Consider the following 13,023-nt stretch of genomic DNA (forward strand, 5'->3'; position numbering starts at 1 on the left):
TGAAAAGTTGATGGAGAAAGTGGTCAGGTCCAATTCAATAGCTCCATATTCCGCGTATTAAAAACAACCTGTAGTGATCAGTCCATATATTGATCAATGTTAATAAATATGTCAGCATGTGTACAGTGCACTCTTTTGTGTCTTTTAGTGCATTCTTTTTTCTTTTCTTTTTTTTGCATTCTTGTGTGTTTTTATTGTACTTAGGAGGCACCTGGTAATTTCATTGTACTTCTTGTGGTGACGGTAAAGACATTCCATTCAATTACATCAGAGAAGTTAGATTTAAAACAAAGCAATTGTTTAGGACCATAAACCTTCTATCCTAAATGGCAACGACAGCAAAATAAAAACCGAATTCCAACATTCACGACTGCACCGATGACTTTCAGTGGCAAGGGTGTGACCAGGAATGTGCCACGACATACATGCTTTTGAGGGCGACGCACAATCATGCACTTAGCCACGGCCTCTGAAGTGAAAAACGGGTATGCAAAGACCAAAAAGACCTAATGTGAGTTATGTCCCCTTTTCTGTCTCAGATCAGCAAAGAGTCCTGAAAAAAACTGAACATGTGGTGGCGTTGAAAAGTGGTTCTCTGGTCCTGACTGTGCGGGGTAGCCTGGGCCCAGACCCTAGTCTTGTCGCTGGCTCGGATGCAGGCCAGTTGCATGGCCCAGAACTGGAATCACAGGTTGGTGTTGAAAATCTACAAAGATACATACGAGAAATAGACACAATCAGGGCTTGACAATAACTTTTTTGTTCACCAGCCACTGTGGTTTTCCAAAGTTACTAGCCACTCAGCATTTTCACTAGCTGGAATTTTGTTGTTGGGAAATTAGGGTCCTCATCCTGCCTTTCGTCAGTTGTCCCTATCTAACAAAGGTACAAAAGTCCCAAAAATATATATAAAAAAATTAGATTTACAAACTTTCAATGTAAATGACCCATGTGCACATATATCATGTCAGGGATAAAGCCTGAGGAGGTGTCCATTATCAGAAATGAATGGACGACGCAGAGGCATTATCGCAGGGCATTATCCCGCTTATACCATGGTCACATAGGAAATAAATAAATATTAGGTCAATTATTAATACGTTAATATTGTTTATATCCGTTTAAATTATACGCTTTTCACAAGGAGCGGCTGAGTGTACTGTTTAACGTCTGCCGTCCGCAGGCGTTGCAGCAGCAGTTACTAATCAGCGGAGAGGAAGTGAGATGATTGCTTAACGCTACATTACGTGCTACAAACTGTCATTTCAGAAGGCCAGTGCACACACGCGGCAATAACCGCATGTGTGTGGTTATTACTAAATCGTTTTTATTGCAAGAAATATTATCCACCATTCACTCTATTCATTTAATGTGTAGAAAGGAAATCAAGCCAGAGGGGAAGCAAGACAGATATGACAGTAGGCAAGAGGTAATAGTAACGAACTAGCTATTTAAAATTAAAAGCAACATTGCCGTTGTGATGAATAAACTGTGACATAACGTATGTTCTGTGTTTCTGTTGCCACGGTTACCAAAGCATTTCAGGTAATTTGACCGGAACGTCTTCATGGGTGTCCATTATCACTTTTTAATGTACACCCCTCAGACAATCAGAATCGAGGATTCACCCAGACCATGGTATAAGAAATGTTTAACACTGCAGGTCATTATCAAGTGTTCAGCTCAGATAAGGTCTAAAGCTCCTTTTATATGAAAATATGCAGTCTATACTAATAAAACTTGCGATTTCTTATTACATATTAAAAGCCCACTCAGAACACAGCTTACAATTAAATGATTCAATAATGTGACTCAAAATAATGATTCAGGGAGAATTTATTTGTGTAAAATTAGCTTCTTAGTTATTTTCACCTCTTACCTGTTCTGTGCTCTTTTCTTTTCTTCTTCTTTGCCCAGGACATGTTATTTTTCAGCCATGTATCCAGTGTTTTGTCCTCTCCAAATAAATTAAATGTTATATTCTGAAAATTCTCAATTTTCCTAGTTATTAAGTGAGTTAAAGTTGGGTGTTGTTGGTTGCCAGGGGCAACAATGTCTATCTTGTTGCCAGGGACGTACTCGTTGATACTGTAAATGTTGTAAGCTTGATCAGGGGAGAAAAAAACATCCATTTATTTTAGCTGGTTAAAAAATCTGTTTGTGTATTAAAATGATGATGTTAAAATAAATAACACAATGGGACTTTGTTTTGTAAAGATAAAATGTGGAAAGGAATTGCGCCATGAATTACACAGCAAGCAGCAAACCCCAGAAGTGAACAACTGAAAAAGCAAACTTAAATTAATAAAGCATATATTATTTACAGATGTGGTATAGGACTGAAAAGTAAATTTAAGCCAAGTGGCAAAAAGTTCAGTTCCTCAAATGACCACTTGATGGTTCCAGAAGCAAGTCAACCCCTACAGACTTTTAAAGGAGTGCATAAATTGGGGTGTGACTGCTTTGAGTGAAACATCTCCATGTATTTTACCACTGCTGAATTAGCCAGGGGTTGAGTCTGGCAGCACCACACTGAGCTTTGAAACTGCTCTTCAAAAATGGCATGGGTGGCTGATGGTTAATCCACCTTTATTCATAATTAATGTTGTACAAATTATGTTTGTCAATTCAAAACATAGTTTGACAAGTGAAGAAAAAAGCTGTAGTCTTTCATGTGTAATTTAAAAAAAAAATTGCTCTTGACCACTGAATGGGTTTTTCCAAGGTCCCATGGTGGTCCACTGTGGTTCACAGGTGTTAAAATGTTGAAGTCTCCTTCATGTTTTCCTTTACTGCTGATGTCACGTCATGTACTAATGAGTTAATATACGATATCTTTCCAACAGCATCCCTTACCTCCACCAAACCTCCCAACAAGTAGTGAAGAGTATAAAATACGCCTTGATCATTATCTTCTCCGTTACCTGAAGGAATGTCACAAGGCCAAAGAAGAACTGGAGGAAAAACTGGCCTCTGTTGCCTGCTCTGTTCAGTACTATCAAGAGGAGGAGAAGGTTTTAGTCAGGAGGTTAGCTCAATCTGGTGCTGCAGATGAAACTGGAGATTGGAAAGCTCAAGTGCACAAGCTTTTCGATGGCTACATTTGCCATTACGAGACAGATGCTCATAAAGTCAAAGCTTTGCTTCAGTCCTGCAGCTCTCAGCAGAGCACAGATGAGGTGAAGGTGTACACCGAGCTTGCGATCGCAGTGGTGGTGGGGGAGTGTGCTCAAGTGAAAGCCAGGTTAATGGACATATTAGGCCCGGATATAAAACGCAAAGGATCGCGTTTAATTGAGACTAGTGTTCGCCGACTGGGTGAGGCCAAACTGCGCCTCCTCTGGAAAGAGATTGAGGACAACTTGGGTCAAAAAATTCCAGGATTAAACGTTAAACAGGGAGATGCAGGTCAGCTTGTTTTGGAAGGCCCTGTGGAAGAGATTGTTGAGGCCGGAGAGCTGATCTATGATATTGAGACTTCGGTGTTAGAGAAGATACTTTCTGACACGACTCCCCATTTCCTCACCTTTCTAAGGAATGTTTATGGAGGACCAGGGGTTCTAGGTAAACTTTTAGGGGTAGGTGACGATGTGGAAGTGGAGATACGAGACACAGGGGTGTATCTCTTCTCCCTCTTTGCTGATAAACTGGATGAGGCAGAAAAGAAAATGCAAGAAGAATTCAAAGATATTAAGTGCGATGTTCCTAACTGCTCTATTGTACCACCTGAGCTACGGGAAATGCTCAAGACCAAGACTAATGAAATGAACCGAGAGCAGTGTAGGGCTCAGGTTGTGTTTGGCTCAGACAGCAGAGTATGCTTACTGGGCCACACAAAAGAAGTTGAAGAACTGAACGACACTGTCATACAGTTTATTTTGGACCATGCAAGCATACAAGGTAAAGTCATACTCCCTTTCACAGAGCTAATGCAGCTCCTACCAGAACTGCTGCAGCTACAAAAGATTGACTATACAGGAGTTACCTTCCATCCTTTAACATCTTCATCTAAGCCCATGCTGGGACTCGAAGGTCCATCAAGCAAAGTGACTGAGGTCAGGAACAGGCTGGGTCCACTTTTGGACTCTCTTGTTCAGCACAAAATCACTATTGACTTGCCAGGGGCATTACAGTATTTTGAAAGTCATTCTGGAAAGCAGAGCATCTTAAGAGTTGCTCAATCCCATAAGTGTCTCATGCAGGTTGAAGAGCAACCTCAGGCTCATAGACACAATGCTGGAGTGGCCAAATACAACCTTCAGGATGGGCTCCAGGTGCTGGTGTGTCAGGGTGACATAACCCAACAATACGCTGATGCTCTGGTGAATGCTGCCAATGAGGATCTGGATCACGTTGGTGGTGTCGCCGCTGCACTGAGTAAAGCAGGTGGCCCTCAGGTTCAGAAGGAGAGCAAAGCCCTAGTAAAGCAGACTGGGAAAATTCCCACTGGTGAGGTCGTAGTGACCACAGGAGGAAACTTAAAATGCAAGAAACTGCTGCATGCTGTTGGACCTGTAGCTGGAAAACCACGTGGCAGAGAAAGGATGTTATTAGAAAAAACTGTACAGGGTGCTCTGAATTTAGCAGAAATGATGGAGTTTAAGTCTATCGCTATGCCTTGTATCAGCTCAGGTATCTTTGGGGTCCCTCTCAATGTGTGCTCTGAGGCTATCGTAACTGCTGTTAAGGAGTTTGGTAGTCAGGGAGGTCGAAGTCTGAGCAAAATCATCCTGATTGATAATAGAAGTGAGGTGGTGAGGGCCATGCAGGCAGCATGTGACAGGCTTCTCCAAGGAAGGAGTTCTGCACACAGCACGGCGAGTCATTTTGGGATGAACGTGGATGCTGTTGGTCAAGGTGCACCAAGAGGAGCCACTGCTGGAGCTCCTGGAGGCATTGTCCATGTAGAGATCGTTCAGGGAACCATCGAGACCCAGGAGGTGAGAAACATCACTGTAATGGCTGTGTTAATGCATATTTCAGCACTCGATTCACAACGTTTCTAATGTTAATCTGAGGTGGTTACTGGATATTGAGATTTGTTTGTAAGCAGATGATTCATATTATACTCTTAAATGATGATCAGGACCATTCAAAGTTGGATAAAGTGAAGTAATTGTTTTCTCTAAGGTGGATGCCCTGGTGTCTCCTATGCTTGGCCATGATCCTCTCTCCACCCGTGTTGGAAATGCTTTGGTCAAGGAGGTTGGACCTAAGCTGACTGAACACTTTCACAAGGAAGCAGGAGGAGCAACAAAGCCTGGTGACATTGTCCTGGTGGAGGGCTTGCCTACACTCAAATCTAAAGCAGTGGTCTTCCTCAACCAAATCTGTTGGGACAAACAAGGAACTGCAGCCCAGGTGAAATACAGGCTTTTTGTACAACCCCATTTGTCTCCACTGTCTGTGTGTCTTTTAAAATGTACAATAAATTACCTTTGAATCATCCAGGTGCTGAGAAAGGGAATCAAAAATATCCTGGCCTCCTGTGTGGTAAGAGGTTTTAGTTCGGTTGCCTTTCCCATGCTTGGCACCGGTGCTATCCTGCACTTCCCTCACAACATGGCATCCAGGATTCTCCTGGAAGAGGTGGGCATATTTGAACAGAACCGAGCCAGCAGATCACCTTTCCTGGTCCGTTTCGTCATTCACCCCAGCGATAAAGAATCTACCAAGGTACACAAAATGCAAGTCACAGTTCTTTGCAAAAAAAAAAAAAAAAAAGCGTTTATTTATAATTTACCAGACGGTTGGATGGGAGTGAAATATTTTAACCTTCCTTTAAAGGCCTTCCAGTCTGCCCAGAAAATGGTGCAACTCAAAGGATACACCAGCGATGCTAACCCAGATCAAGGTAAGTGTGAATACAGCTTTATCCATTTCAGATTAGGTAGCTCTTGGGGAAATTACTTGATTTTTGATCAGTCTTACTACGCCCTTTATGGCTGGATTAATCACTTGAGGCCTCAAAGGGGCAAGAAAATATCACTCTGACCACCATATTACCACTTTTAAATTTACAAGTAATGGATTGTTTGTTACTGACCTTTCCATCAGATACAGAGCAACACTTGTAATCATTTTAATTGCTTGATTAATCTAAGCTCTGTTTTGGTGTCAACCAGTCCTGATAAAATATATCTGTGTTTTTACCTCGTTCAATTTACATCTTTAGTGTCCTTTTACCGTTGCATCTCCACAACTAATGACGAGGTCACAGCCATGCTGAGTGGAGTCAAGCTTCAGATGGTGCAGGGTGACATTATTAACGCAGGCACGGATGTCATTGTCAATACAACTAACTTCTCTGACAACAATGCAGGTAAGTCATACATTTATATATATATATATATATATATATATATATATATGAGATCAGGTTTTATTTCACTTTCAGAACATATCAGCAATGCATAAAAGCATACATTAAGTAGTGGTCTGAGTTTGGGGAGAAAATGAATAAGCAAAATTTTAAAAAGGAAAAAAATAAATAAAATAAAATTAAAAAAAACCCCAAAGCGATCAGAAAGACCAGTGCTAAGAAATATTTCTTTTCAATTACCTCCTTAAGCAGGTAATCCACTAGAGGCCGCTATTTGTCCTATTTGTCCGCTATTCGTCATTTCCTTTTAATTTGGCACTTAGTCTTTCCAACAGAAAAACTCTAAGGGCATACATTTCTACTTTTATTTCAAAATATTTCTGGACCCTGGAATATTTCTCTTCCTTTATTTTCCTGATTCAGTGTATTATTTTAGGCATGATCCTTAATCATCCATTTATAGCTTGCAACATTATCAAGGACAGTTTACACTACAGGAGCAGACACTAGAGGCGTGTCAGAGCACAGACAAATGGACTGAAAAGCGTTTTATTCAGTTTTTGTGTAATACATTTTTACCACTGCTGCTTCATGGGTAAATTATATTTTTACATTTATTTTGATATATATATTCAATTATATAAATATATTAAATATACATATTTTCAATTATCTTATAAATAGTACATTTTGCACTATTTTATGTATATATTTTACAATCTTCACAGGTGTCAGCAAAGCCATTCTGACTGCAGCAGGACCCACTATACAAGCCGAGTTAGCAAAAAGTAAGTCTTGATCTGAAAAAAAAAAAAAAATTGGTTTGAAGGAGGCTGTGTTGGGGCACTTTTCAGAACCCCAAATCTTATGTACATATTGGACACACGTCTATGTATTACTCAATATAATTATGTCTCTCATTTTCATCATATATATTTTTTTATTCTTGTGGCAGTCGGCACTCCGGTAGACCTCATGTGCACCACAGGACCCGGGTTGCTTGGTTGTCGTGAAATCATCCATGCCAATTTTAAGCAGGACACCATTCGAGACAAGTGTAAAAAGATACTGAAGCAGTGTGAGGGCAAAGGCTATCACTCGGTGGCCTTCCCAGCCATCGGCACTGGTTCGTACTGTGTGTATGTTGGCGTGCCTGTGTTTGTTTCATTGTACTTCATTTATTATTTAGTTTATTATCTTGTACTGGTTGTCTCCCAGAAGAGGTTGACATGCTTTAAAGTTAAAAAATATATATCTTTTTTCCAGTACTTTACTTTACTACAGAACTTCTTTCCTCCAGCACCTGTCTCTCTTGCCATGTGTGTCAATCTTTACATTTGGCAAATGTAAGTGTTTTCTGTGTGTTTAACTTCATTCAGGATTTGGAACTCTGTAGACTTTACACACAGAAACAACTAATAAAAAGAGAAAAACAAAAATCACAGTGTTGTACTGGTCACGGATTACTAACGTGGACGTAGAGAATTAGGTTTTAGATCTAGGTAAATATTTAAAAGCCTTTACTTGCATGGCTTCAAGTAAAGGTAGAACAAGACCAGGTAAAATAAAAAAGATGGGTAGAAGGGATGGAGGTACACGGGCATAAGAAAGGCTGTAATGTGTAAATGGAATAATTGGTGACATTGCAATGTGGTTTGACCTCAGTTGTCTTCCCAACACATCAGGAATGGGTGGCATGGACTCCACTGCTGCTTGTAAAGCCATGTTGGACGGCATGGCCTCTGCGATTTGCAAGTTGAAACCAAATTCTCTCGCACTCATCCGCATTGTCATCGTACAGCAACCTGTCTTCAAGGCTTTCAGGTGAGAGATGCAGCAAACAACAGTGGATCTCATGTCTTTTCCCAAGAGGTTTCGTGGTTCTATCGAGTTGCTCTGTTTTGTGATGTGTTTTTGCAGAACAGAGCTGGAGAACCGCTTTGGACAAATCTCCCCTTGCCGCCTCAGCCTAAAAGGTTTGTTTGATAATTCTTTAATTTTGCTGCGTACTCTGTCAACATTAAGTGATTTTTGTTAGTGAAGAAAAAGACTGAGGATGGTCTGAGTAAGCTCTGGGCCTTCGACCACAGTAATAATAATAGACTGATATTATTATCATATCCTCAGAATGTTAATTCTATAATCAACATTTTTGTAGTGCTTAGTTAATATGTAATTAACAATAACTTAGAAAAGAAATATGTAGCTTTTCTAGCTTATAGCATTTTTTTAGGCTAACCGCTAACATACATCAAAGGAAATTTTCACAACGTTCACCCTCTTAGTTTAGCTCGTTCACATACTCACTAGCTAAATAACATTAGCCTTAAAAACACAATCTATGGCTGGGGCTAATGGAAATCATATTATTGTTGGTGTTTAGTAATTACTAAAATTCAACATCATGATGCCACTAGAGGAGAAGTTGGGGTCTGCAGAGTCTTCGTTCCCCAGGATAAAAATAAAAAATAAAAATCTCTGTGCAGAATTCAAGGGCAAGTCATTAAAGTGCTATTTTTCAACAATTTATAGAAAGGGCTAAACAAATGCTGAGGAAGCTGCAGGACAAGCCTTCAAGAAACACCACATCTTCATCAGCTCAAGGCAAAGCCTCCATCTCTTCAAAACCCCAGCCGGCTGTGATAAATGTTATTAGCTGTGGTTCAGACGTCGTCAAGATCATCCAAAGAGATCTGGAAGAGATGCTGCAGAAGCAGCTGGTAGAGCGCACAGTGGATGCACATCACTTTCTCAGGCTTGATGCCATGCATCTTGATGCAGTGCTGGCAAAGGTCAGTGTCCTAGGAATAAACATTGAGCACAAAAGTTCTGAAGCAGCATATGGCAGCAGAGCTGGAAACATAGCTAGAGCTGAAGCTAAAGCTCAGTCACAGTCAGGACAAGATGATGTCTATGTCCTGAAAGGCCTAAAAGAGGATGTTCTGAGTGTCACTGATCTGATAAACAGGGAAATCCAGAAAGTACTTTGTGAAGACATCAAGGATAAAGAAGAAGCAGTGTTGGCTCTTACTATTCAGTGGTCGATTAAGGACATAAATGGAGCATGGCAGGAGTTGAACCTGCATGATAACTACGTCCTGGAGGAAGCTCACATGAAGAAGCAAGATTCTGTTGATGTGGTGGCTCCTGACGGGATGGTGGTGAGCGTAAACCTGAAGAAACAAGAGGCCGTAAACAGGCAAACAGGCATCACATACCCAGTGAAAAGGATTGAGTCTCAAACAGGTACGTCCCATTTTTTTTTTTTGTATGAATGTGTTAACAGTGCTGTATTGCTGTGAAAAATGATAATTCATGTGGCTTCTAATCCAGCCCTAGAGTTACCAGACACCTGGGAACCCATGCACGACGAAGTTTTCAAAAAGGTCGAGCTGCAGCCTAACTCACCTGAGTACCAGACTGTTGCCGCGGGTTTCAAGCACACTACTAAATACGACATTGTCAAAGTGAGTATGTTTTGTGGAATTCCTAGACTTTTAAAGGAATAAAACCCAAAAAACTAACTGACTTGTTTTCTGAACTCAGATTGAGCGTGTGCAGAACCTCTACCAGTGGCATGCCTATAGTCTTTTCAAGCAGCGTATCCTTGCCAAGAATGGTGTAGCAGAAATTGGTGAGAAGTCTCTCTACCATGGCACATCAGCAGAGTCTTGTGACTGCATTGAAAAGGGCACATTTGACAGGAGTTTTGCAGGTACACATGGTAAGTAATTTTGCCATGTGCTGTTACGCTTCTATTACAAAGAAAAGTTAAAGGTTTATAAGCCATTATGTCAGAAAATCACTCATTGTGTTAACCTCTTTCTTTTGTTACTCTGTGACAGCTGCTATGTTTGGAAAGGGAGTTTACTTCGCAGTCAACGCAGACTATTCAGCCAAACGCTATTCCCCTGCGGACTCATCAGGCCTGAAGCGGGTGTTTGTTGCTCTCGTCCTGACCGGCCGCTACACACTGGGTAGCCCCAACAAGAAAACCGCTGACGGCTTCGACAGTTTGGTGGACAACCAGCAGAAGCCCTCCATGTTTGTGATCTTCCACGATGACCAGGCTTACCCACAGTACCTCATTACCTTCAAGTGACGGAGGCTGAGGGAAGTCATGGTTTTCATAAAGCACTGTCAACAACCCTTTTTAACTAATCACACAAGACTGTGCTTTAAATAGTTTGTCCTCACTTTATCTTGGGTTAATTTCTCAGCAACTAGATGTACTTTAAAGTATAATAAAAAAAAAAAAAAATGATTGAATTGAAACCAAAGAAACACTTTCATAAATCTGAAACACCTAAAAGTATACATAAATATAGTTTCTAAAGCTGAAAGTACAACATGTATTACGCCAACATCTTAGTGGAATTTAAGCTGTCACTAACTTCAACTTTTTGTGTTTTACTATGATTCCATTTATTGGTATGGATATTGCTTAATGCCAGTTTACAGCTGCCTGTTTTTAAAGTCCCAATGGAATCAAATCAAAATTGTTTTGTTTAGATTTTTTGTATTTCTTGGCACTTTTGTTACTCAAAATATGGACTAAACATAGACAAAAATCTTCTGTCAATGTCTGACATATCTAATGGAAAATTATTTACAAGTGTTGATCACTCATCATGCACTTAGGGCTTTTTGCACATTTATCAGTAACAAACTTAAAAATAGTGACGGGTTAATTACCATGTGAACTTTTAACTATAATATTGACACATGTCAGCAGAAAAGGTTTTGGTACTCGAAGAAGTACAGTAAACCTCAATTCTGCTTCTTTTCTAAATGTAAGGTATAAAGTCAGTTCAATTCATCAATTTTCCCATTAAGTTCCTCTTCTGAAGTTAATGTATTCCTTAAATGTGCTGCTTCAAGGGAAGTTGGAAAGCATGGAACTTTTTGACTCTGCAATAAGGATTTAGATGAAATTAGAATTACTTCTTAAAAAAGAGTACATATTGAAAAAGTGTAATATACCTTTGGGGATGCACTGTAAAATATAAGGTAAAAAAAATGTAAATGAGAATGTGATGTCTTGTCTGAGACTGATTGTAATCATATGATTAATAAATGCAGATTAAGCACTCATGTTGTCACGTGTAAGCTTTAGACCACTCTTATGGTGCACTCACACCATGCGACTGTGCTGCGCTTTTCCCCTAATGTCCGGATTCCATGGCTAGTGTGAGCACAAGCGCACCGTGTGGTTGGTCAAGCGTGCTCTTAAGTAAACAACGCGCAAAAAATAACCACGTAATCATGATGTACACAACAAGCAACCATCCCTCCATCACAACAACAAATGCAGTGGCAAAGGGTTCATGTTGGTCAGAGGAAATTATTTCAAAGAACAGTTTACAAAGAACAAGAAAGTCATTGCAGCCCTGTTGTCAGGTTCATGTGTATCAACGTGATGATGTACAGTGAGTAAAATAAGTATTGAACACATTACAATATTTCATAGTAAACACATTTCGGTGCTATTGGCATGACATTTTCACCAGGTGTTGGTAATAACCCAAGTAATCCATACATAGAAACCAAAACAAATAAGTTCATGAGTTAAATTATGTGTAATAATGTAAAAAGCAGAGGGAAAAGGAACACACACAGAAAGGCATGGAAAGCCAAGACACCAGCTGAAATCTATCAGTGATCAGAAAGCCATCCTGCCCCTTGTCAGTGCAAATGAATATCAGCTGGTTCAGTCCAAACTGATGGTCTATAAAAAGGTGTGTCATGACTAAGGTGTCACACAAGGAACATCTCATGATGGGTAAAAGCAAAGAACTTTCTCAAGACCTTCACAACCTTATTGTTGTAAAACATTCTGATGGCATTGGTTACAGAAGGATTTCTAAACTTCTGAATGCTCCAGTGAGCAATGTTGGGGTCACAATCTTGAAGTAAAAAGAACATCATTAGACCATAAACCGACCACGACCAAGATTTCTGAGGAGTGAAAAGAATAATCAGAAGAGTTGTCCAAGAGTCACTCCAGACCACTTGTGGAGAGCTTCAGAAAGACCTGGAATTAGCAGGTACAATTGTTTCAAAGAGAACAATAAGCAACGCACTCAATGGCCATGGCCCGTATGCACACTCACCATGCAAGACAATTCTGAAGAAAAAGCATGTCGAAGCTCGTTTAAAGTTTGCTACACAACATTTGGACAAGCCTGTATAGTACTGGGAGAACATAGTCTGGTCAGATTAGAGCAACTCTTTGGATGCCATAATACACACCATGTTTGGAGGACAAAATGCACTGCACATCACCCCAAAAACACCAAACCGACAGTGAAGTTTGAAGATGGGAACGTCATGGTGTGGAGCTGTTTTTCTGCATATGGTACTGGAAAACTTCATATAATTGAAGGGAAGATGAATGGAAAATGTACTGAGACATTCTTGAGAAACAATCTGCTGCCATCTACCAGAATGATGAAGATGAAATGAGGGTGGACATTTCAGCAAGACAATGATCCCAAACACAGAGCCAAGGAAACTCTCAACTGGCTTGAGAGAAAGAAGATAAAGCTGCTAGAATGGACCAAACAATCAGCTGACTTGAATCCAATTGAAAATCTTGGAAAGAACTAAAAATCAGAGATCATAGAAGAGGCCCAAGGAACCTTCAAGATTTTAAGACTGTTTGTGTGGAAGGATGGACCAAAATCACACCTGAGCAATGC

At 40.2% G+C, this 13,023-nt stretch overlaps 1 protein-coding gene across 1 annotated transcript; it reads left to right on the plus strand.

The window, feature by feature from the left end:
• The first annotated feature begins 378 nt into the window (after positions 1-378).
• LOC125013581 (protein mono-ADP-ribosyltransferase PARP14-like) lies at positions 379-11,414 on the plus strand. The gene is made up of 15 exons (XM_047594410.1): positions 379-397; positions 540-691; positions 2,847-4,940; positions 5,131-5,361; positions 5,452-5,676; positions 5,788-5,854; positions 6,176-6,322; positions 7,051-7,110; positions 7,278-7,448; positions 8,008-8,146; positions 8,243-8,298; positions 8,855-9,568; positions 9,656-9,789; positions 9,869-10,046; positions 10,168-11,414. Exons 1-15 carry the CDS (start codon positions 379-381, stop codon positions 10,422-10,424), a joined length of 4,644 nt encoding a protein of 1,547 aa, XP_047450366.1. The 3' UTR covers positions 10,425-11,414.
• Positions 11,415-13,023: the final 1,609 nt, after the last annotated feature.

Source organism: Mugil cephalus, chromosome 1 (genome assembly GCF_022458985.1).
Source record: "Mugil cephalus isolate CIBA_MC_2020 chromosome 1, CIBA_Mcephalus_1.1, whole genome shotgun sequence".
NCBI lineage: Eukaryota > Metazoa > Chordata > Actinopteri > Mugiliformes > Mugilidae > Mugil > Mugil cephalus.

Coding starts and splice junctions, on each gene's coding strand:
- LOC125013581 (XM_047594410.1), top strand. Junction 5,855..6,175: donor CGATGCTAACCCAGATCAAG/GTAAGTGTGAAT, acceptor TTACATCTTTAG/TGTCCTTTTACCGTTGCATC. Junction 9,790..9,868: donor CTAAATACGACATTGTCAAA/GTGAGTATGTTT, acceptor TTCTGAACTCAG/ATTGAGCGTGTGCAGAACCT.